Here is a 25,561-nt window from a genome sequence, read left to right on the forward strand (position 1 = left end):
CTATTTTCGATGTCTCCGACACAAGGAATATTTCCAACACACCTCTGAACAACATACTAATCCACAGGGACCTTCCTACCAACACTACAAAAAGAAGGATTCTAGGTGGACTCATCCTGAAGGTCGAAACAACAGACTGGACTTCTATATAGAGTGCTTCCGCCAACGTGCACAGGCTGAAATTGTGGAAAAGCAGCATCACTTGCCCGATAACCTCAGCCGTGCAGAACACAATGCCATCCACAGCCTCAGAAACAACTCTGACATCATAATCAAAAAGGCTGACAAAGAAGATGCTGTCGTCATCATGAATAGGTCGGAATATGAACAAGAGGCTGCTAGGCAGCTCCCCAACACCACTTTCTACAAGCCATTACCCTCTGATCCCACTGCGGGTTACCAAAGAAACTACACCATTTGCTCAAGAAACTCCCTGAAAAAGCACAAGAACAAATCCGCACAGACACACCCCTGGAACCCCGACCTGGGGTATTCTATCTGCTACCCAAGATCCATAAACCTGGAAATCCTGGATGCCCCATCATCTCAGGCACTGGCACCCTGACAGCAGGATTGTCTGGCTATGTAGACTCCCTCCTCAGGCCCTATGCTACCAGCACTCCCAGCTATCTTCGAGACACCACTGACTTCCTGAGGAAACTACAATCCATCAGTGATCTTCCTGAAAACACCATCCTGGCCACTATGGATGTAGAAGCCCTTTACACCAACATTCTACACAAAGATGGACTACAAGGCATCAGGAACAGTATCCCCGATAATGTCACGGCAAACCTGGTGGCTGAACTTTGTCCTCACCGATAACTATTTCACATTTGGGGACAATGTATACCTTCAAATCAGTGGCACTGCTATGGGTACTCTCATGGCCCCACAGTATGCCAACATTTTATGGCTGACTTAGAACAACGCTTCCTCAGCTCTCGTCCCCTAATGCCCCTACTCTACTTGCGCTATATTGACGACATCTTCATCATCTGGACCCATGGAAAAGAAGCCCTTGAGGAATTCCACCATGATTTCAACAATTTCCATCCCACCTCAGCCTGGACAGTCCACACAAGAGATCCACTTCCTGGACACTATGGTGCTAATAAGCGATGGTCACATAAACACCACCCTATACCGGAAACCTACTGACCACGATTCCTACCTACATGCCTCCAGCTTTCATCCAGACCACACCACACTATCCATCGTCTACAGCCAAGCTCTACGATACAACCACATTTGCTCCAACCCCTCAGACAGAGACAAACACCTACAAGATCTCTATCAAGCGTTCTTACAACTACAATACCCACCTGCTGAAGTGAAGAAACAAATTGACAAAGCCAGAAGAGTACCCAGAAGTCACCTACTACAGCACAGGCCCAACAAAGAAAATAATAGAATGCCACTAGCCATCACTCTCACAAATCTTGGGAGAAAGGCCAGTCCCTGCCTACAGATAGCCCCCCAACCTGAAGCAAATACTCACCTGCAACCACACACCACACAACAGAACCACAAACCCAGGAACCTATCCTTGCAACGAAGCCCGTTCCCAACTGTGTCCACATATCTATTCAGGGGACACCATCATAGGGCCTAATCACATCAGCCGCACTATCAGAGGCTCGTTCACCTGCACATCTACCTATGTGATATATGCCATCATGTGCCAGCAATGCCCCCTCTGCCATGTACATTGGTCAAACTGGACAGTCTCTACGTAAAAGAATAAATGGACACAAATCAGATGTCAAGAATTATAACATTCATAAACCAGTTGGAGAACACTTCAATCTCTCTGGTCACTCAATTACAGACCTAAAGGTCGCAATATTACAACAAAAAGACTTCAAAAACAGACTCCAACAAGAGACTGCTGAATTGGAATTAATTTGCAAACTGGATACAATTAACTTAGGCTTGAATAAAGACTGGGAGTGGACTGGGAGTGGATTGATTATCACTACAAAAGGTGTCCCCCTCCCCCTCCCCCTCCCCCCTGCTGGTAATAGCTCATCTTAAGTGATCACTCTCCTTACAGTGTGTACGATAACACCAATTTTTTCATGTTCTGTGTGTATATAGAAAAGGAGTACTTGTGGCACCTTAGAGACTAACCAATTTATTTGAGCATAAGCTTTTGTGAGCTACAGCTCACTTCATCGGATGCATACTGTGGAAAATACAGAAGATGTTTTTATACACACAGACCATGAAAAAATGGGTGTTTATCACTACAAAAGGTCTTCTCTCCCCCCACCCCACGCTCCTGCTGGTAATAGCTTATCTAAAGTGATCACTCTCCTTACAATGTGTATGATAATCAAGGTGGGCCATTTCCAGCACAAATCCAGGCTCTCTCCCCCCCCCCCCCCCAAACCCACTCTCCTGTTGGTAATAAAAAGTAACCTATTTTCCCTTGTTTATTCCTTTCACACACACACACACTGTTCCTCAGACGTTCTTGTTAAACCCTGGATTTGTGCTGGAAATGGCCCACCTTGATTATCATACACACTGTAAGGAGAGTGATCACTGTAGATAAGCTATTACCAGCAGGAGAGTGGGGTGGGGGGAGAGAAAACCTTTTGTAGTGATAAACACCCATTTTTTCATGGTCTGTGTGTATAAAAACATCTTCTGTATTTTCCACAGTATGAATCCGATGAAGTGAGCTGTAGCTCACGAAAGCTTATGCTCATATAAATTGGTTAGTCTCTAAGGTGCCACAAGTACTCCTTTTCTTTTTGCGAATACAGACTAACAAGGCTGTTACTCTGAAACCTGTGTGTATATAAATCTCCTCACTGTATTTTCCACTGAATACATCCGATGAAGTGAGCTGTAGCTCACGAAAGCTTATGCTCAAATAATTGGTTAGTCTCTAAGATGCCACTAGTACTCCTTTTCTTTTTAAGGTTTCAGAGTAGCAGCCATGTTAGTCTGTATTCTTTTTAAGGTACTTTAAGAGCACTTAAAAGATGACGTCCCTGCCCTGAAGAGCTAATGATCTACCTCAGACAGACAAAAACAAAATGGAGATAACAAGAGAAAGCCCATATTTTCTGAGTGCACCTAGGTTGATCCCCATATTTTGTAAAGCAACTGCAGAGTCAGACTTTCTGGACACACATACCCACAGCTCAGATTGGAAATTAATAAAAAGTGGTACTTTCCCAAACACTGTCCCCAATCCAAACTCCACCCACACGTGATGCCAAAATGAAAATGCTGCTCACAGTGGATTGTGCGAATCTTCACAGTATGATTATTCCTCTTCTTGTGTGCTGTGACTAGTAAGAAAATAATGTACACCCTAAGATTTTGCTGTTAACAGCCCAGACAGAGGAACTGAAGAAATTCAAGCCTCTCACAGTAGGTCTACACAGCAAAGAAAAACCTGTGGCTGGCTTATGCCAGCCGACTTGGGCTGTAGGGCTGTTTCATTGCTGTGTAGACATACCCTCAGTGCTATAAATTCAGGCTGCCTGTAGACCTCAGTACCACAGCTTACACTTGATATACATTTACAAGGTTACCTTTGAACTTTAAGAACCAAATAAGTCCTTTTAAAAAAAAGAAATGTGCATAAAATAGCAGTCCCCAGGGAATGTGCTAAATTGCCAATGTGCAGCAAACCAGCCCAGTCTACCCTGGCAAATACTGATCATAAGGACCTTTTGGTACCTGTCAAAGTGCAACACACATCTTTATCTTTGTGACAATAGTATCTGTTTGAAATATTGATGGTTATTTCAGCCAGCTCTGAACTACTGCAAGTTCTGTGAGCTTTATATAATATGGTGTTTGAGATTAATGCATTAATCTGAGAACAAATCATACAATCGTAGGATTGGAAGGGACCTCAAGAAGTCATCTAATCCAGTCCCTTGCACCCATGGCAGGACTAAGTATTTCTAGATCATCTCTGACAGGTGTTTGTCTAACTTGCTCTTAAAGAGCTCCAGTGACAGAGATTCCACAACCTCTCTGGGCAATTTATTCCAGTGCTTAACCACCCTGACAGTTAGGAATTTTTTCCTAAGGTCCAACCTAAACCACCCTTGCTGCAATTTAAGCCCACTGCTTCTTGTCCTATCCTCAGAGGTTAAGGAAAACAATTTTTCTCCTTCCTCCATGTAACAATCTTTTATGTACTTGAAAACTGTTATGTCCCCTCTCATTCTTTTCTTCTCCAGACCAAACAAACCCAATTTTTTCAATCTTCCCTCATAGGTCATGTTTTCTAGACCTTTAATTATTTTTGTTGCTCTTCTCTAGACTTTCTCCAATGTGTTCACAGCTTTCCGGAAATGTGCTGCCCAGAACTGGACTCAATACTCCAGTTGAGACCTAGTCAGAGTGGAGTAGAGCGGAAGAATTACTTCTCGTGTCTTACTTACAACAACTCCTACTATAGGGCTGCCAGGCATCCAGTTTTTGAGCATAACACCTGGTTAACAAGGGACCCTGGTGGCTGTGGTCAGCCCGCTAACAGGGCCGCTGAGACTCCAGTCAGCAGCACAGCAGGGCTAACGCAGGCTCCCTGCCTACCCTGGCTCCGCGCAGCTCCCAGAAGTAGCCAGCATGTCCGGCTCCTAGGCACAGTGGTGGCCACAGGGGCTCCTCACACTGCCCCCGCCCTAATTGCCAGCTCCACAGTTCCCATTAGCCAGGAACAGTGGCCAATAGGAACTGCAGGGGCGGCGCCTACAGGGGCGGGCAGTGGACAGAGCCCGCTGGCCCCTCCGCCTAGGAGCCGAACATGCTGGCCGCTTCTGGGAACCACCTGAGGTAAGCGCTGCCCAGCTAGAGCCCACACCCCGAACCCCCTCCCACCCCCAAACCCCATCCTGCACTCAATCTCCCTCCCAGAGCTTGCACCCCAAGCTCCTGCCCCAGCCCCCTCCTGCACCCAAACTCCCTCCTGGAGCCCACACCCCTCGCCTTCTCCTGCATCCCAACCCCCTACCCCAACCCTGAGTCCCCTCCTGCACCCAAACTCCCTCCAAGAGCCTGCACCCCTCACCTCCTCTCACACCCAACCCCCTCCTGCACCCAAACCTCTTGGCCCTAGCCCAGAGCCCGCCTCTTGCACCCCCTCCTGCACCTCTTCCTGCACCAACCTCCTGCCCCAGCCTGGAGCCCCCTCCTGAACCCAAAACCCCTCCCAGAACCCACAGCCCTCACCCCCTTCCACACCCCAACCCCCTGCCCCAGCCCAGAGCCCCCTTCCACACCCCAACCCCAGCCCAGAGCCCCCTCCCACATCCTGAACCCCTCATTTCTGGCTCCACCCCAGAGCCCACAACTCCTCCCACACCCCAAACCCCTGCCCAGTGGAAGTGAGTGAGGGTGGGGGAGAGCAAGTGATGGAGGGAGGGGGGATGGAGTGAGCGGGAGATGGGACCTCAGGGAAGGAGCAGGGCAAAGGTGTTCAGTTTTGTGCGATTAGAAAGTTGGCAACCTTGTCCTGCTAATACATGCCAGAATGATGTCTGCTTTTTCTGACAGTGTTACTCTGTTCAGTCATGTCTGAAAAGCTTTGTTATCCAATGGGTGTGGATAAGAACTTTTGCCTATCAGCCTAATATTCCTTTACTTAGAATAATTATAATCATATAGTGCTTTTCATACCAAAAGCAATTCATAAAAAATAGAGAAAGCGCCATCAGAAATACAGCATGCTGAACACAGTGTCAGCCTGTATTCCAGGATCACCAGTTCCACAATCTATTAGCAGCCCGTCCACACAGTGGACAAATTTCTGCCTCGAGAGGCACACCCCAGTTCATAATTAGATTCTATTTCAGCAAAATATTTAAACACATGCTTAAATCTATCCCTGTTCAGCAAAGGGATGACTATATTGGCATGTACTGATGAAACACAGCCAAAAAAAAGAGGAATAAGACTGACCCTGATACAGGGTATGAAATCAGACCAGCATCTTATTTTAGTGGATAGGTGAATTATTTGTATGGGAAACACCATCTTTGTTTAACAAAAGACAGCAGTGATTTATTCTATAATAGCTACGGTCAATTATTAAGTAAAGGAGAAATTTTCTAAAGCACAAAGTGCAGTTGTGGATCCCTAACCCTTTGAAAAATCTTCCCGCAACACAAAATCTATTAATTATTTTTCTCAACTGTTTTTAGAACCATCTGTCACTATTTCACCACACCCATAACTGTGAATTGGGCTAGGGTCTCTATTACTACTACCTTGCAAATAGTCTTGCCAATCTAATGATATAGGGCCCAATGCTGAAAATATTTACTCAGGTAAGTAATGCTTATTCAGTCAGCTAGTCCCATTAACTTCAATGGGACTACTTCATTGAATAACAACTACTCATAAAAATAAGGGTTTGCAGGATCAGGCTCACAGTTTGACACAGAAGGTGCAGCTCAGGATATGAAAACATAAATGAAACCAGGAGAGTTTCAGAGTGCTCATAAGCAAAGCTGTTATTTATTCCATCTTTTGGGGGAGATTTAACACTGGCTTAATATTTCAGCTGTTTGTAAACTAAGGGTTTTTTCCCCCTTCATGGAAAATGTTTAGTTTTTGGTGAAAAATAGAAAACCCAAGTCAGAAATACTGCTGTAGTGCCTCATGGGAGGCGTAGCTCAGGTGCCTTATGCTCCCATTTGTTTCCAAAGGACAGGCTCTCTAGTCAATTACATCTCCCATGATGTTCCAGTCTCCCCTCTTGGTGAGGGGTGGGTTAAAAAAGGCAGTTGCATAGCCATTGTGCATTAAAGGAGACAGAATCCAGCTTGGAGGCCAGCCCATCTCATGCTGACCATGCTCCCTCCCCAGCCCCTATGCTGGACTAAGGGGGATGCACCAGCTATGATGGCTCTATGCTCTCTGAGGATTCCCCTATGCCAGGTGGATTTCCAGCTAGGGAGCTACAAGCAGTTTTTGCCCTCGTCACATCACTTGAGTAGTGCAAAAGGAGGAGAGTGGGGCCAAGAATCTGGCCCATAATATTTATACATTTCTTATATTAATAAAACACAGTCCTTACTCTCATAAAAGCTCTGAAAATCTTGCTTTTTTGCAAAGCATTCATTCATATTCTGAATTGTTATCTCCGGGGGCTCAAATATTGTCATCACACTGCTCAGAGGGCAGAGTCCTTCTTGGTTAATTATTCAGGTTTATTATTCAGAAAAATCTTCTTTAAAAAATAGTTAGGATTTTGTTTGGTTTTAAATGTGGGTGTCAGTAGTGATGGAGCATGCCAAACTGACAACCTTGGAAATCAAATTCCCCATGTAGCCACAAAAGGGGCAGCTGCAGCACAACCTTCCTATGCTGTCTACCCTGACCTGCAGGGGCCACCTCTATGGCACAAGAGTAGTTCTACTGACGTGTCCATACAACCCAGGGGCCTCTCTGCTGAAAACGTGACCAATGCAGGCAGATTGTGCCAATAGTTGGTAGTGTTTTCTGTGATGTGAACGGCACTAGAAGCTGGACTGAGACCTCCTAAACTCATTTAACATAAGCCACAGAACATGCATCACACTGTAAAGACTTTCAAACTCTATTAACCTGGCCTGAGGTTAAATCAATGAGCAAGAGAAAGAAAGACACTATCATTTAGCTATTCAGTCCCCCAACTACTTGTATCTTATTATTCTTTTAAATTAGAGGTGGTGTTTAGAAAATCTTTTATATTTTACTTTAGTTTTGATCTAATATGGCTGCCCAACTACTGCAGTTTGCTAGGTTCTCTCTCAGATATTAGTCATTTACTTACGGGCAAATAAGAACCTCACAACATAAAATTATTTTAAAAAGTTAATGGTACAAATCCAAGTGAAAGCCAGAGAGGTCTCCAAGTGCATTTTAATAACTGAACCAGCAGAGCAGATGGAGCATTCTCTAACTCCATTCCCAGCACAGAACTTTACACACAGTAGCCAAGACAGACATTTGTGTCTGGTGATACCATCTGTGTCTGCAAAACCACAATCACTGTCATTAGAGTGCTTTCTGTTTGTAAGGATCATTCTAATGGTGGGTATAGCATACAGCAAGCTCCCAGTATTACGACCACACTTAAGGACAGGACCAGAGTGGAACAGTCCCATTTCTAGACTCCAGAAGTCAGGAATGCACAGGATAAACACCAGTGTTTTTCTAAAATTAAGGAGCAGCATCACGCAGATACCAGCACTGACATGGATTGTTCAGTCCTCATCATCTTGCATCTCAACTACTGTAATCCATTCCTGTATGGTCCTGATGCCAGTCACACTGACCCCCATCATGCCCCTTCAAAAAGCTGCTGCTAGTTTGTCACTGCAATTACATCACTTCCACCTTTGTGACCCTCCATAGGCTTCCCGTCTGCATCTCCACCCTGTTTGTCTGTTTTGTCTGTCTGCTGCATCATGTCTGGCATGTAGACGGAGACTCTCCTGGGCACAGACTGTCTTTTTTTATTTCTTATCTGTACAGTCTCAATGGAGCCCTGAACCTTGATTGGATTCTTAGCCACTACTATAATACAAATAAATGTAAGGGTGGCATGGTCTAATGGCTAGAGTAGGAGACCGGGAGACAGAGTGCCTGGATTTTATTTGATCATCTGCCACTCACTCACTGCGTGACCTTAGTCAAGTCCCTTGAAGTTAGAAACCAAATTCATATTTAGCCTGTTTCATTTTATTAAAGTGCAGAGCACCTTCAACTCCCACCAAAGTCAATGAGAATTGAGGGTGCTAAGCACCTCGCAGGATTAGGCTTGTGCAGAATGCTTGGATAAGAACCTTTCCTAGCCCTTGGGCTTTCACCTTCCCAAGTGTTTAATGTTACTACGTAGTGAAATAAATGCTGCACTTCACTTTTTAACTGTACATCCTTATTGTATGTTAATTACCATCTGGTAACTCAGAACAAACTGGCTTTCACTTTGAAAATATGCTAGTTACTATGAGAAATTTGGGCACATTCAATAGAGGAGAGTGCAATAAACATTGTGGTAAGCAGTGGAATACACAAAGAATGAAACTCCATTGGTACAGAAGTAAAACTGGAGTCAGAGGTAGCAAAAATAGGAGTTCAGAGAAAGATGATGAAAATGTTCAGAGACAGAAAAAGAATATGAAGAGTCTGAAAACAGTGAGATTGTTTAGCTTAGAGATGAGACATATAAAAATGAACATGACAGATGTGTATAACATGAATGAGTATATAGAGAAGATATGAGCACCTGATCCTATTTACCCACTCATAATACCAGAACAAGTGAAAGGCAGTTTATATTTAAAACAGATAGAAGAAAATATTTAAATTTTAAAAAACATAATTAAGCAGTGAAACGAATTATGACTAGATATCATTGAGGTCAAGAGGTTAGTAGGATTTTAAAAAAAGCACTGGAAATTTATATGAATAATGAGACCATCCACACTTATACTACGTAGGATAAAACTTGGGGATACGTTCTCTTAGGTCTCACAGCATAAAACAACTCTTCCTAACCCCTGTCAGTTAGGACTGATAAAGTAAGTTTCTATTTCATAAAGGCCTGATCCAGAGTCCTTCGAAGTCAATAGAAAGAACCCCACTAACTATAAAGGGCTTTGGATCAGGCCCTAATTGTCCAGTATGGAATTCTAGCATGGAAGCATCTGGTACAGAGTCAGTGGTAGAGACAGGGTACCATATGAGATAGATCTGTGTTCTGACCTGCATGGGAATTCTTATATTCCAAAGAAAATTCTCCCATGCAACTTTCTGATGAAAGATTTTAAAATTTAATTTAAGGGGGGAAACGTATTAAGCATTTTCCCCATAGAAAACAATCCCCCAGTCTTGATACAGAACCCAACAGTAATGTTCTTATTTCTGGCAGCTGAAATCACACATACTTCAGCAATTATTTTGCAGCCAACACAACAAAAACCAAAATAATTCTTAACAGCATTTAAGTGATAAAATAAATCAAATAATAGCAAAACCAAATTGTTCCTGAATATAGATTCCAAGGTTCATAGATATTTACTGTGATTCTCTTTAGCTATTTCTGGCATTAGAAATAATCACAAGAACCTGGATGGAAAGGTTTGATTGTACTCATTTGAATTGAAATAAATAGCTCCTCAAATCAAGAAGACACGATTAGTGAAAACTTCACACAGGTAAGAGAAAGTTGATTCACCACCAAATAACGATTGCATAATATCAAACGAAGTTCATTAACCCTAAGATCCCTGGATTTTTCAGGATGCCAACAAAATGAGTGCTGTGGCAGATATGTACATACGTCTTCAGCACCCGAAGGATACCTGCAGACTTGTGTTATTATATAAAGAGCATTTACAGAATGTCTTCTATCTTCAAAGCACTTTGCAAACATTAATTTATTCCTCTGCAAGGTAGGTAAATATTATTCTGATTTTACAAATGGGGAAACAGAGGTAGAGAGAAGGTAACACCAAAGATTGGGATTTTCAAAGCAGTCTATGGGATTTAGCCACTTTTCCAATTTAAAACATTTTAAATGGGAAAAGTATCTAAATTCCTTACACTATTTTGAAAATCTCAATCACAGTTTTCAAACTTGAGTGCCTAAAGTTAGCAACTGAAATACATCAAACGTGAGTCTCCTCTGCTTGGCACATTTGAAAATTGGGACGTTTAATTAAATGCTTAAATGAGATTTTAGTTGCCTAACTTTAGGCACTACAGTTTAGAATTTGGTCCTAAGTGATTTGCAAAACCTCATGGATTGGTTTAATAGCAGAGCTGGGATTAGAACTCAGTAATTCTTGGCTGTCAGTAGCATGTTTTACATAGTGCAGAAGTTTGTCCAATAAAAGATATTACCTCACCCACTTTGTCTCTTTAGTACCACGTTTAACATTTAGAACATGCCTCTAAAACAGAAATAGGCAGCCAATACAAAACCTACTTTAAAAGTTCAGCACTACGTAATATTCATTCACTCGAAGGGTCACTAGCTGTTTCTGTTATTAACACTAGCCTATGTCTCACTTAGCATATTAAATCCTATGAAATTTGCCATGTGTGTTTTCAGGCCCCAAATCTTTTTTTCCCCACCATTACATGAAAAACAGTTTCAAGGGAAACATCCAAACTGGGGTAAACTATCAAATACTGGAGTGAAAGCTTCATTCCAGTCACTCATCAGAGATTTCCTTAATTTTTCTCTATTTTGGCTAGTTACCACACACCCCAGCTCCTCTCTTCTTAGTGACATCATGATAAGAGGCAGTGATGCCGTAAGTTTATCCACATAATAGGTATAAGACAGGCAGAGACAGTGCAAGTTTCTCTCATACTACCTCTCAAATATGCCTCAATTAGGACCTCTGAAGTGAGAAAGTTCAGTCTCTGTAGCCTATTATATCTTTGGCTTCTCTGTTGAGAATGCCAGCAAGAAAGTCAATTAGCACCAACTAAAGTGATGGAGTTTTCAATGGGGACACCTACCCATTAGGAAATGGACTGAGATGCACAAGCTCATTTCACCAAACAGTCCTCAGTCTGTTACAACTTTTGGCCATTAATCACCTGGGATGGTTTTGAACCATCAGCCTAGAGGTGAAAGGCTCAATTCTTCCCTCTGACCTTTTTGCTGTCCTAAGAAGTGATTTATTACAACAATTCTTTTACCAACAAGATCCAGTATTCCAGATCAGAGCTAGCCTGCCATTCTCAGGGCAGGGCACGACAAGTGGCTATTCTCGTCTAAAATATTAAAGAAAAAATTCAAGGTTTTTAAAATATTTATTATTTGCATTTAGTGAATCCCAAAAACTTTACATTGAGCATTTGATGTAGTATTTTAGAATGAAAGACAGAATGTATCCACAGTTATAAAACCAATGACAAGCCATAAGAACATGAGAGATCCATTATAAAGTTCCCAAATACAAAATACAAAATCTCCTTCAAAGCTGTAGAAGACCACTAATACTACACAGATCAAGCAGGTTAGTCAAGCTGGCATCCATCCTTGCTCACTGAACAAATCAATACTTCCTCAGCTACCAGCATGTGAGTTCAAACAGGAATTAACGAGGGAGGTCAAGATTAGAATTTTTTAGAAACTAGAAGAAACTTACTTTTTCACTTTTGGATACTTCATCTCCGAAATAGCATTCGTGGCATCGGTCTGCCTCTCCTTCAAATGCTGCGGCCACATATTATCCACCCAATCGACTAAGTCCACCTAAAATCCCCACCAGAACCAATGGTTAGTCAGTAAACATGTGGTGGGATGTACTCCCAGCAGTCAAAGCTGGAACAGTGATTGGCAACAATGGCAGATTGGCAGTTTGCATATGCTCAGAGATGGTGAAATCTTCCTTAATAAAACTCACTGTTTCAATCAGAAACCCAAACCTGTGAGGGGTTGAGCACTCTAACTCCCCACTAAATCCTACAAACATTCAAATCAAAGAGAGTTATGCCACTGAATTCAAGGGGCACAGATTCTGACTCAATGGCACTTGAGTGCACTTCTGGGATTGGACCATTGCTGGTGTGGGATCACCACAGTGCCAGTATTCAATTGCATATGTGTAGATTGTATCCCAGAAATTGTGATCATGCACATCAAAACCACAATTTTAAAAAATTGAATTATTCTGATATTGTATGTTTTCAAGGAACATTACCCTGGTGATCTGGCCAAATTCCACCATGAGTAATTACATTACTGCCTACCTAACATTTCCTTGGATAACACTTGGATACAGAATTCTTCAAAGTCCTTGTCTCAAGGCCAAATATTTTCAAAAGTGTGGGCAAGAGCAAATACTGGGAGCTGAGCAAAACAGAGTGAGAGAGAACTGGATAGAGATGAAGGGAAGGATATGGAGAGTGGAGATAGCTTCGTGGACTACTGAAATAACTGTTGCTTTGGGTGTCATAGGGAATGGGATCAAATCCCAGCATGGCATGTGAAGCAGGGATAAATCTCTGGTTCATTGTTTTCTGACCTGTGTTATGCAGAAGGTCAGACTAGATAATCGTAATGGCCCATTGGACCTTAACCTCTATTAAATGGGTGAGGCACACAAACCAGGTTTCGAAAAAGGGAGGGCAAAAGAGGGTCAAACACAAGACAGAGGTTGTAGTACAGCATTTGGCCTCAGTGGAGCAAAAGACAACTCAAGGAAAGGAGGCAATATGTAAAAGAATTTCAAACTCAGAAGTGTCATTCTTACCATCCTAAGAAGATCAGTAAGCCTCAGAGGACTTTACAAGACCTAACTGAGGCACAGGTCACAAAAATGATACAGGTTCACCTCTGAAGCCATCCAGCAACTTTGTAATGAGCTGCTGTAATGGGAGCTAGAGAGGCCAACCCAGAGGAGCCATCTCCTCTCAATCCCAGTAGAGGTCAGTGCTGTACCCAGCATCCTTACTTGTGCGTCCTTTCAAAGGACCTTCAAGGATGCTACTGGTATCAGCCAGTCCCCTGCCTCTGTGTCCCTAGAGGACTTCCAGAATGGTATGATCTGCAGGATCAGCTTCCCAATAGAGAGGCAGACCCAACACCCAATTTTGCAAGAATTTTATGTGCTAGTGAACTTCCCATCTCTACCAGGTATTGTAGATAGCATACCCAACCCTCAGAGGGAGCCAATGGGAGATAATTCAGCCCACAGAAATAGCAAACATACCAATTCCATGAATACCATGGCCATATGTGACACAGAACTGGTGTTCACAGGTAGTGGCTAGATAGCTGAGATCCTCATAAAATTCCTGCATCCGGATATTGCTATCCATGGCATTCACCTGATTTGCAATCTGAACCCACAGCCTCTGTTTTATGTGGGCAGAGAGCATGCTGGAGCACAAACATAACCCTCAACCTCCAGGGAATTAATTCTATAACGATGGTGTCAATTAGGGCATGCGTACACAGCATTTTGGAGTGACCCTCTCAGACCGGAGTGACAAACTTGGGTTAGGAGGGTTCATGCCAATGCTCTAAAAATAACTGTATAAATAGTGCTCTGAAATTGCAGCTTGGACCAGAGTGCGGACTCTGAAGCCCACCCCTCCCTAGGCTTCAGTCCTGCTGTCAATAACAACAGCAACCTGATTGGGTAAAGACAGATGTTCTAAGTACTGGAGTTGATGGAAGTTGCAGCTATTTGAGCTAGGCCTGTCGATTAATCGCAGTTAACTCACACAATTAACTAAAAAAAATTAATTGCGATTAAAAAAATTAATCGTGACTAATCTCAGTTTTAATCGCACTGTTAAACAATAGAATACCAACTGAAATTTATTAAATATTTTGCATGTTTTTCTACATGTTCATATATATTGTATTCTGTGTTGTAATTGAAATCAAAGTATACTATTTTATTACAAATATTTGCACTGTAAAAATGATAAACAAAAGAAATACTATTTTTCAATTCACCTCATACAAGTACTGTAGTGCAATCTCTTTGTCGTGAAAGTGCAACTTGCAAATGTAGATTTTTTTTTTTGTTACCTAACTGCACTTTACAATGTTCCCTGACTTTACAATGTCACCTGAAAGTGAGAATAGGTATTTGCATGGTACTTTCGTAGCCAGATTGCAAGGTACTTACGTGCCAGATATGCTAAATATTCGTATACCCCTTCATGCATCGGTCATCATTCCAAAGGACATGCTTCCACGCTGATGACGCTCGTTAAAAAAATAATGCGTTAATTAAATTTGTGACTGAACTCCTTGGGGGAGAATCATATGTTCCCTGCTCTGTTTCACCCGCCATGTAATTCATGTTATAGCAGTCTCGGATGATGACCCAGCACATGTTGTTCATTTTGAGAACACTTTCACTGCAGATTTGACAAAACACAAAGAAGGTACCAACATGCGATTTCTAAAGATAGTTAAAGCAGGCGACCCAAGGTTTAAGAACCTGAAGTGCCTTCCAAAATCTGAGAGGGATGAAGTGTGGAGTATGCTTTCAGAAGTCTTAAAAGAGCAACACTCCGATGCGGAAACTACAGAACCCAACCACCAAAAAAGAAAATCAACCTTTTGCTGGTGGCTTCTGACTCAGATAATGAAAATGAACATGCATCAGTCTGCACAGCTTTGGATTGTTATCGAGCAGAACCCATCATCAGCATGGATGCACGTCTCCTGGAATGGTGGTTGAAGCATGAAGGGACATAAGAATCTTTAGCGCATCTGGCACATAAATATCTTGCAACACCAGCTACAACAGTGCCAGGAGAACGCTTGTTCTCTCTTTCAGGTGATATTGTACACAAGAAGCGGCAAGCATTATCTCCTGCAAATGTAAACAAACTTGTTTGTCTGAGCGACTGACTGAACAAGAGGTAGGACTGAGTGGACTTGCAGGCTCTAAAATTTTACATTTTTTTTTAATGCAGTTTGTTTTTTTTACATAATTCTACATTTGCAAGTTCAGCTTTCATGATAAAGAGATTGCACTACAGTACTTGTATTAGGTGAATTGAAAAATACTATTTCTTTTGTTTTCTTACACTGCAAATTCTTGTAATCAAAAATAAAGTGAGCATGGTATACTTTGTATTCTGTGTTGTAATTGAAATCAATATATTTGAAAATGTAGAAAACATCCAAAAATATTTAAATAAATTATATTCTATTTTTGTTTAACAGTACAATTAATCGCAATTCATTTTTTTAAATCACTTGACAGCCCTAATTTGAGCATCTTCCTAGATCAGGCCCCGTGTAAGGGATGTGGGATTTGTGTCCTATGTACACAGAGAGTGCGATTCTGTAAAGCAGCTGCGTGATTGTGAAGAGGCTAAAAATAAACAACAAAATAACAGGACCCCTTACCACATTGGGGCGCTTGACAATGTTCTCCAGCTTTGTGTGACTAAACTCCAGGCTGATGACATTGTAGAGCTTCTCACGTTCAGCCTCTGGTGTTTCATAGTATCTCACAAACTGAGACATGCTCATCTCAATTCCCTTTTGCGTGTTCACATCCATCACATCCACAATCCGACGGCTTCCTGCAAACACACAGAACACTTTAAAAACATTTATTTTTGTTTTATTTTGAATTCATAAGTCCAGGGCAATCACAATTGGAGGCTCCTGGGGAATCCCAGTGTAACTCTGGCAACAGGCGAGGGGAACCCAAATCTTCCCACCCTCTGGTCTTACACAGCACAAACTGAGACAGCAGAGAGGAAGGGCACCAGCCTGGGACTTGGAATACCAGATTTCAAGTCCCTGCTCCACCACAGACTTTCTGTGTGATTTTGGACAAGTAATTTAGTTTTTCTGTGGCTAAGTTCCCCATCTGTAAATTGGGGACAATATTACTTCCCTACCTCACATAGGTTGTTGTGAGGAAAAATACATCAACAATTGTGAGGAGCTGAGATACTATGGTAATGGGGGCCACATAAGTAGCTAAGATAGATAGATAGTCCTCTACATTTCTAAACATCCAAGATGCCTTTACTACACTGTGGTCAAAATTGTCCACAAAGAGAAAAATGCCATGTATGAGCCTGACCCTGTGAGGTACTGAGCATCACCTCTGGGATTCTGAATGCTCTGAAAAATTCCTACTTGACCTCCCAGGGGGCGCACTAAGCACTTTGGGTCTTCTGTTTGGCTCACTGGATACAAGCTTATTTTCAGCTCCTCAAGTGGCATATGCACAAGTCCCATTAGCTCCAGAATGCTGAACAGCAGTTTCAGCAGTCTTCGGTTTCATACAGTCCTCTTTGGCCACTAGGAGGTTTCATCTCTCCCAAAAGTTATAAGAGTCTAATTAGCAGCTCATTTGTCTTTGAGAGAAAGCGAACTCAAGAGAGACATGCCTCATTTCCAAGAAAGAAGGATTTCAAAAAATAAACTCATCCCTTTCCAAAAAACACCCTCCAATACAGTTTCCATACCTGAAGAAATAATTCTAAATAAAATGCATTAAAACTAAATGGAAGGTTTGCAAATGCCATCAGAGAAACTCATTAATAACTACAGCACCAGGCCCACTGTGTGCTTGGGAGCAATATTTCAGCAAGAATGACAGTTTTGACCGTATGACTTTATTAAAAACATCCTTTGGCACTGATACCACTGACAGACATGATCATGATTCTGGAAAGGAACCCAAGTCCATAAAGTTTCATAGCCAAAGAGAAAGATGTATAGCATGTATATCTGGGTCAGTCCCAGTAGCCCTGCAGTTAGCGCTCTTTGCCAGCATGTTGAGTGACCAAGATTCAACTCCTCGGTCTGGTCTCAGGAATCCAAGTTCTAGTGTTACTGCCCTTTGGGGGAGCAGGGGGGAAGTTAGTGTCATTTAGTCTCTATCATGTGAATAAATGTGTAAATTATTTAATATTTCCATATTTAAAATAATTTGCATATAATCAAATTTCACTTTAAAAAAAATTAGTGTGGCTTTAGTGCTAGTGAAGGTGTAGACAAGCACATCTAGCAGCTCTCCACTGTTGTGTGCAACTGTCAAGCTGATCATGCCAACTACATCCTCCATATGCACTCTGACTAAAAGTAGACATAAGATATTGGATGTCCCAGGCCTGTGGGGAGAAAAGGCTGAGCAAGCACAGCTACGGACATCTATGAGCAGATTGCATGGAGGATGCAGGAGAAGAGGTATGACATGGACCAGTGGCAGTGCCGCATGAAAGTGAAGGAACTGCATCAGGCGTATCAGAAGGCCAGGGAGGCCAAAAGTTAATCCAGTACCAAGCCGCAGACCTATTGCTTTTACAAAGATCTGCATGACATACTTGGTGGAGACCCCACAACCACCTTGCAAACCAGAATGGATGCATCCAAGGATCCTGAGCCAAAAGTCCCTGGCATGAACAGCAAGGAGAAGGAGGTAGTGGAGAATGGGGGACATGCAATGTTTCTAACTATGCCATGAGCTAGGACCCATTTGAGATTCCACCAGAGTCCAGTCAATTCCAGCAGTTGAGCATGGGTAAGCCCAATGCAGGGGAAGGAACCTCAGGTAAGTGTGTAATTGTACTTCCCATTACAATGACGTACTGATGGCAATCCCAACTGAAGAGGACACAGCTATCAACTTTTAATTAATTTACTTGAACTAGAAGAGGTAGCAGTACAACAAAGAGAGGTAACGTTGTTTGCTTTCCACCTCCCCATAGAGTTAGACAAGGGGGATCATGTGGAGCAATTTGTTTTTGTACAAAGGGATGTCCATTGAATCCTCCTGAGAGATCTCTATGAAACTCTTGCAGAGGTACTCTGCAGTCCTCTCCCAAAGGTTTTTAGGGATGGTAGCCTTATTTCTTCCTCCATGCTAGGACTCTTTCCCACACCAGTCAGCATTAACTTCAGCAGGTGTCATTGCAGTAAACAGGCTAGCAACACATGGGCCCAGGCAGCTTTGGGACACCAGCAGCAGCAGCGCCTTTGTTACGCCTCAGGAGTGAGATATCAGCTAAAATCACCACTGCCTATGAAAATGGTGCCATTATTCAGTGCCATTGCCCTATACGCATAGTTTCATGCAACCAAGCAATTCCCTCCTCCTTTCTCTCACCACTGGTAGACGACACTCACCCTGGCTGATGCTGTGACTGGCACAAGCATTCCGAAGCAGAAGTGTCAATAAGCATGTCTTGTTTAAAACTTTAGGGGAGCAAGGGAAGGGAGTTCTGAATCTTAACTTTCACTTTCCATTGTGACTGTATTGACAATGTGACTATATTGACCTCTGGGTGTTTTATCTGCAGCTGCTGCAGCCTTGAGGAGTTCCCCCTCCACACCCATGGAGCACCTGAGCCAAATAAGGAGGAGAAAAAAAGATGACTTGGAACGACACGTTCAGTTGGATCTTGCAAGCATCAGACTATGAGCAAGGGGCCTGGAGAATGAACACTGCAGACAGCCTGGAGAAGGAAAGAGCAAACAGGAGAAAGGCCCAGGAGTCCCAGCAGGAAAAGAGGAAGATACAACAGACGGTAATGTAGCTTCTCCAGCAGCAACATAGAAGCTGCAAACTCTTGTGAACCTATAGGGTCAACAATCTTGGGCTTGTCTACTTTTCCAGTTCATGGAGAACTCAATTACAGCACCTCCCTACACCACCCTCAACATTCCACATCCCTGCCCCTGCTGCCACTCCACTCCAGGTGACATTATAGACAACCACAGCTTCACATACACTGACTTGGTGGAAGCTACAGTTGCTATATATGTGGGTAAAATGAATATGAATGTTCTTTCCCCTTGTTAGGTTCTGTTCCATTAATGTTTTAAGTTTTTTAATCTATTAAATTTTAACTTGCACAGATTTTTCTTTTCAATGGTTTTGTTACTGAATAAAATTCTATTATTTGGAAAATAATTCATCTTTATTAGTTCACAACATATGCTACAAAGTGCCTAGCAGTTCTGAAAGCACCCACTTACTTGTTACTGTACAGTCTGACACAACTCACAGTATCAGTGGCAAACCCAGTGTAATATTTATAAACGTAGAGCAAGCACTGCAGAATAGATGCATTGACAGTGTTACAGTCATACATGTACACCAAGCAACACACAATTCCTAATAGGCCCCAAAACAGCAGGGCCAGGTAGAGCATGGTACACCACAATACATTTCTGTGACTCACTGTTAAAGTGCTCTTTCAAAGCCTCCCTGAGCTGCATAGCTCTGTGTTGAGCAATTCTAATAACCCTTGTGTCTGCCTGTTCGTGCAGACAGCTGCTCCAGGTCTACCCTGGCAGCAACTTTTCCCCTTTTGCTTCACAGATATTATGTAGCACACAGCTGGCAGCTATAACCATTGGGATATTTTTTCACTGAGATCCAATCTTGTGAGTAAAAAATGCCAGGGTCCCTTTAATCTACTACAAGCACATTCTACACCTGCTGAGCCAGTAGCTGAATCTTTCCTTGGTGCTGTCGAGATCGCTGGCATATGGCTTCATGAGCCAGAAGAGCAAGGGGTAGACTGGGTACCCCAGAATCACTATTGGCATTTCAACATCACCAATGGTAATTCACCAGTCGGGAAAGAAAGTACCTGCTTGCAGCTTTCTGAACAGTCCCGTGTTTTTAAAGATGTGAGCATCATGCACCTTCCCTGACCAGCCAACACTGATGTCAGTGAAGCATCCCCGGTGACCCACCAAAGCTTGCATAATCATAGAAAAATAGATCTTTCTCTTGAGGTACTCTGTAACAAAGAACAATGGTGACAAAATAGGACATGCATGTCATCTACTGCTCCACCACAGTTCGGGAACCCCACTGCTGCAAATCCATCCATTATGTCCTGCACGTTGCTGAAGGTCACAGTCCTGCACAGCACAAGAAGATTATGGCCCTGCATACTTGCATGACAACAGCTCCCACACTGGATATTCCAACTCCAAAATGGTTTCCCAGTGACCAGTAGCAATCCAGCATTGCAAGTTTCCACCTTGCAATCGCCACTCACTTCTCCACACTGTTAGCACAGCTCTCATTTTGGGGTCCCGGTGTTGAGGGCTGGGGAAAGCCTGGCATACAGATCCAGGAATGTGGCCTTGCACATCCGAAAGTTTTGTAACCACTGCTCGTCATCCCAAGCCTGTATTACAATACGTTCCCATCAGTCAGTGCACATTTCTTGGGCCCAGAAGCAGCACTCCATCATCTGCAGCTGATCCATGAATGCCACCAACAATCTTGAATTAGTTCTCGGTATATTCCATAGCAATCCATCCTCCAAGAAATCATCATATTCCCCACTGATTCGGTTTTTCTTGCAGCTCTGCAAATACCAGAGAATCGTGCGTCCTGTGCTTGCAATGCTTATGACACTAGTGCAGAGCTCTGCAGGTTCCATGCTTCTGTCAGAGATGGTGGACAGTAAGGAGAGAGGTGTGGGTTTGTGGGATTTTTTAAAAAGGCATGAAAATTATGGGATATACATGACATTAAGAGATGGAGAAAGTTGCCCTCTGCGAAGCTGAACCCTTGCTCCCAGTCACCCCTGCATGATTCATTTCTGCCCACGATGAATTGACAAAACTTCCCAAAAGACAGCACGCTGGACAGTGGCGGGTTGCACACAGGGATGCCTAACCTCGGTATACCTTGCTGTGCATTGACACAAGCGCTCCTGGTAAGTATGCGCAGTAGCAACTCAAGGACCCAAGCGTGCATGAGCACAAGCAACACACTAACTGCGGCAGCTTTATGCCGAAGTAACTTGCATTGGCCAAAGTCTGTAGTGTAGACATGGCCCGAGACACAGGACCTTGAACTGGGGAGTCAGAGAAGCTAGGCCTGCCTAGGTCACCATCGAAGGATGGTAGGGCTTTAGATAACATACACATGCATGTAGACTGTTTATTATTTAAAAATCCTTTTTTTCCTCTTATGCATTGATCCTACTTTACAAGAAACAATAATTTTGTTTTAAGAAGACTGTCTGGTTCTGTGCACCACTGGTCACAGGCTCCTGAAAGAAAGGACTGCAGGTGCCCAGACTCAGTCAGACCTGCAGAGTAAGAACTGTTGATATAAAGGATGCTGTCGCCCAGGGCCCACCCTAAGAGTGGGAGAACTGTGGAATTCCCCACCAGGATCAGTAAAGGCACAAGGCCCAAGGGTGCACTGAGAGAGCAGAAATGGTACAAAGGTGCAACTAGCCCTGCAACGGTGACAGCAGGTCAATGTGTTATAACAACTTAATGCAATTGTCTTCTTGATCATTCTTCCCTTTTCTTAGCCCACTCCCCTGCACTCTTACCTCATAGACTTTAAGGCCAGAAGGAACCATCATGATCATCTAGTCTGACCTCCTGCACATCACAGGCCACACAATCTCACCCACCCACTCCAGTCATAGGCCTATAACCTCTGGCTGAGTTACTGAAGTCCTCAAATATTGATTTAAAGACTTCAAGTTAGAGAATCCACTATTCACCCTAGTTCAAACTAGCAAGTGACCCATGCCCCCATTCTGCAGAGGAGACAAAAAAAAAAAAAAAAACAACCACCACCACCCAATAAAACACCAGGGTTTCTGCCAATCTGATCTGGGGGATAATGCCTTCGTGATGCCAAATATGGCAGTCAGTCAGACTTCGAGCATGTGGGCAAGATCCACCAGCCAGACACCTGGGAAAGAATTATCTATAATAGTAAGAATTATCTATAATAGTAACTCAGAGCCTTCTACGCATAGTGTCCCATCTCTGGCTGTTGGAGATATTTGCAACGAGCAGTCCCAGATGGGCCATATGCCATTGTAGGCAATCTCATCATACCATCCCCTCCATAAATTTACCAAGCTCAGTCTTGAAACAAGTTAGGATGTTCAAACAAAAACCTAAAACAAGTTTGCCCCCACTGCTCCCCTTGAAAGGTTGTTCCAGAACTTCACTCTTCTGATGGTTAGAAACCTTTGTCTAATCTGATACCCAAACTTGTTGATGTCCAGTATTATATCCATTTGTTCTTGTGCTAATACTGGCCCCTAACTTAAACAACTTCTCCCTCCCTGGAGTCTATCCCTCTAATATATTTATGGAAATAAATTGTATCTCCCCTCTGCCTTTGCTTTGTTAGACTAAACAAGCCATGCTACTTAGATCTCCTCTAGTAAGGTAGGTTTTCCATTCTTCTGATCATCCTAGAAGCCTCCCTCTGCACTTGTTCCAGTGTGAATGCATCTTTCTTAAACACAGGAGACCAAAACTGCACACAGTATTCCAAATCAGGTCTCACCAGTGCCTTGTACAATGGTAACAACACATCCCTATCTCTATTGGCAATATCTTGTCTGATGCATCCTAGGATTGCATTAGCCTCTCCCATGGCCACGTCAGGTTGGTGGCTCATTGACCAACACACCCAGGTCTTTCTCCTTCTTTGTTGTTTTTAACTGGTAAGTCCCCAGCTTATAGCAAAAATTCTTGTTAGTTGCACTGTGCACTATCAAATTTCATCCCAATTCTATTACTCCAGTTTCCAAGGTTTTCCAGATCTTCTTGTATGATATTCTTAAGGGAAGGCATGTTCCTCCTCTCTATTGCAATAACTCCCAACTTTGTGTCATACACAAATTTTATTAAGCCCTCCCACTTTTTGTGCCAAGGTAATTAAAGAAAATGTTAAATAAGATTGGTCCTAAGACTGATCCTTGAGGAATTCCACTAATAACCTCCCTCCAACCTGAGAGTTTACCTTTCAGCTTGACCTGTTGTAATCTTTCCTTTAACCTCCTCTTTGATTCATCCTAACTTAGATTGTAAGCTCCTTTAGCGCAGGAACTCTTGTTATCTGCATTGTGCAGTGCGATGTACATCCATGGTGCAATATAACAACCATGAAAAGTGGTGTATGTGAATGCAATGTTCATGCACATACTATTGGCAGGCACTATTTGGCGCACAAAATTTGAACATTTCCAACTGATGATATTTCATTGTAATTTGTGTTATATTACAAGGATGCAAAATTTAAGGAGACTAATCTTTACATTCAGACTCTTGTCCAACTCACTAACAAGCTGATGTTCTCTTCACAGGCTCATTACAAGTAGGCTGGGAACACAGTTAAAATAATACAAAGGAGCCAGACTTTCTGGCAATCGCTAGTAAATCAATTTCTGGAAATCTGGTGCCCTGTATAGGTAAATCCTACACAACCTCATTAATGCTGTAAGGCCATCCCTGTTTGCAGAGGAAGAAAAATTTGACAAGAGGACCAGGAAAACCAGTGGAGAGATACTTCCCTCCATCCTCCACAGGAGGTGGCACTTCCAAAGACAGCAATAGGGGGTGCAAAGAGGGCTCAAAGAACCAATCTATCTATTGAAATCTGCACAGATCCTGAAAGACACAAGGCAATGAGAGGACACATGGAGACTGGCAGCCCTTAAGGCAAAGGATATAACTCTGAGCTGTGTCAGGGAGTGAGGCTGTGGACTGAGGAACCAACCTTGCTGGGACTGTTTGTAACCCTGAAGACTAAAGTGCAGCCTTGATGGCAATGCAAGGGACAGCCCAAAAGAAAAGCAAACTCAGGATGGCTTAGTTATCTTTAGATCAACCATCTGAACATTTAAGATAAGTACCTGAATACTCCCTTCTTCAACATTATGGACTGAGATGAGGAAGGTAAGAGTACCATACTCTTCTTTAATACTTATCCTTCCTCTTTCCATATCTGGAGTCCCGCCTCCCTCCCACAGAGTCAGAGAACAAGACCCTTTCAACCTCCCTACAACAGTATCACCACAAGGTGCAAGAACATTCCACCCTCCCCAATATGGGCTAGTGGCCTCATGCTCCCCACCCACCTCCTCGCTGCTTGGGCTTCATGCCGATTCCAGCTCTTACCTCCTGATAAAACCCCTGTTCCCCCACCACTGGTTCTCGTCCAGAGGAAAGGGAAAGGAATTAGAAACCAGCAGTAAGGGGAAACAGGTCAAGAGTACTGGAAAGCAGCCGAGACAGATTCCAGGTGTGGGGAGGCAGGTCAGGTCAGGATTTACTTCATCCTGGACTCCCAACCCTGACCATCTCCAGGGTCCACAAATCACCCCCTTGTCTCTGTCACAGAGCCTCCAGTGCTCACTCAAGTCCCTAAAAATTAGCCAGCTCCCAGCTATCAACTAACGAAGAATAAGTTAAGGCATAGGCAGCCGAAGTCCAGCCTGCTGGACAAATGCAGACCATAATGCTCTGCAGTGTGGGACATAGGCAACCTCATAAGGTACATTTACACTGGAATAAAAGGCCTGTGGCATGTGCCATGGCTGGGCTCGCTCAGCTGACACGAGCTGAGGGGGCTCAGACTGTGGGGCTAAATATTGCCACATAGACATTTGGGCTCTGGCTGGAGCCCAAGCCCGAACATCTACACAGTGATTTTACAGTCCTGCAGCCTGAGCCTCACAAATCTGATTCAGCTGACACAGGCCAGCTGCGGGTATTAAATTGCTGTGTAGATGTACTCATATTAATAAGGCAGGGTAGGCTGCAGCAACAACAGGTCACATGTGGAATGCTTCATCATACCACTCAGCTCCACATGGACCACTGCATCCTGGGAGCTGTAGTCTACAAAGAGCACTCATTCCATTACAAACTAGGGAAGCTGCCTGCAATTTGCTATATACTATGTAGCCCTTGGGCTCCTGGAAAGTTGCCCATCTAACCCGTGGGTGGGCAGGCCTGGATGTTACTGGGTGAAGTGGAAGAGTTGGGGTTTTTTCTGCAGCAGGCTTGGCTTTGATTTAGAGGCAGAAAGCTACAGTGATGCCGAGGCTGCAAGGGAAGGCATTTTACTTCATAGAAAAGAAATCTCTCTCTTCTACATGTGATGCTGCTTATTCATGGAACACAAGCTAATCCCCTGAGGAGCAGATGGAGAGTAACTGAGGTACAAGCTCTTCACCACCCCCTAACAACAAAAGAAAGCAAATAAGGAGGAAAAAAAGAGTTTAGCTGTAGATATATGAACCAGAAAGCAAAAAAGGGACTCATGGATGATGTTACGGTCACAGA

General features: G+C 43.2%; 1 protein-coding gene across 3 annotated transcripts in view; it reads right to left on the reverse strand.

Moving 5' to 3' along the window:
* KDM2B (lysine demethylase 2B) overlaps window positions 1-25,561 on the reverse strand; it is a 167,886-nt gene that overhangs the window by 108,404 nt on the left and 33,921 nt on the right. For all 3 annotated transcript variants that reach the window (XM_077835509.1, XM_077835507.1, XM_077835506.1), the window contains 2 exons: window positions 15,866-16,044; window positions 12,132-12,238 (listed from right to left, as the gene is read on the reverse strand). In XM_077835509.1, coding sequence (XP_077691635.1) covers window positions 12,132-12,238; window positions 15,866-16,044 — 286 coding nt within the window. The remainder of the gene's footprint in view (window positions 1-12,131; window positions 12,239-15,865; window positions 16,045-25,561) is intronic.

Source organism: Eretmochelys imbricata, chromosome 15, assembly GCF_965152235.1.
Source record: "Eretmochelys imbricata isolate rEreImb1 chromosome 15, rEreImb1.hap1, whole genome shotgun sequence".
Taxonomy (NCBI): domain Eukaryota; kingdom Metazoa; phylum Chordata; order Testudines; family Cheloniidae; genus Eretmochelys; species Eretmochelys imbricata.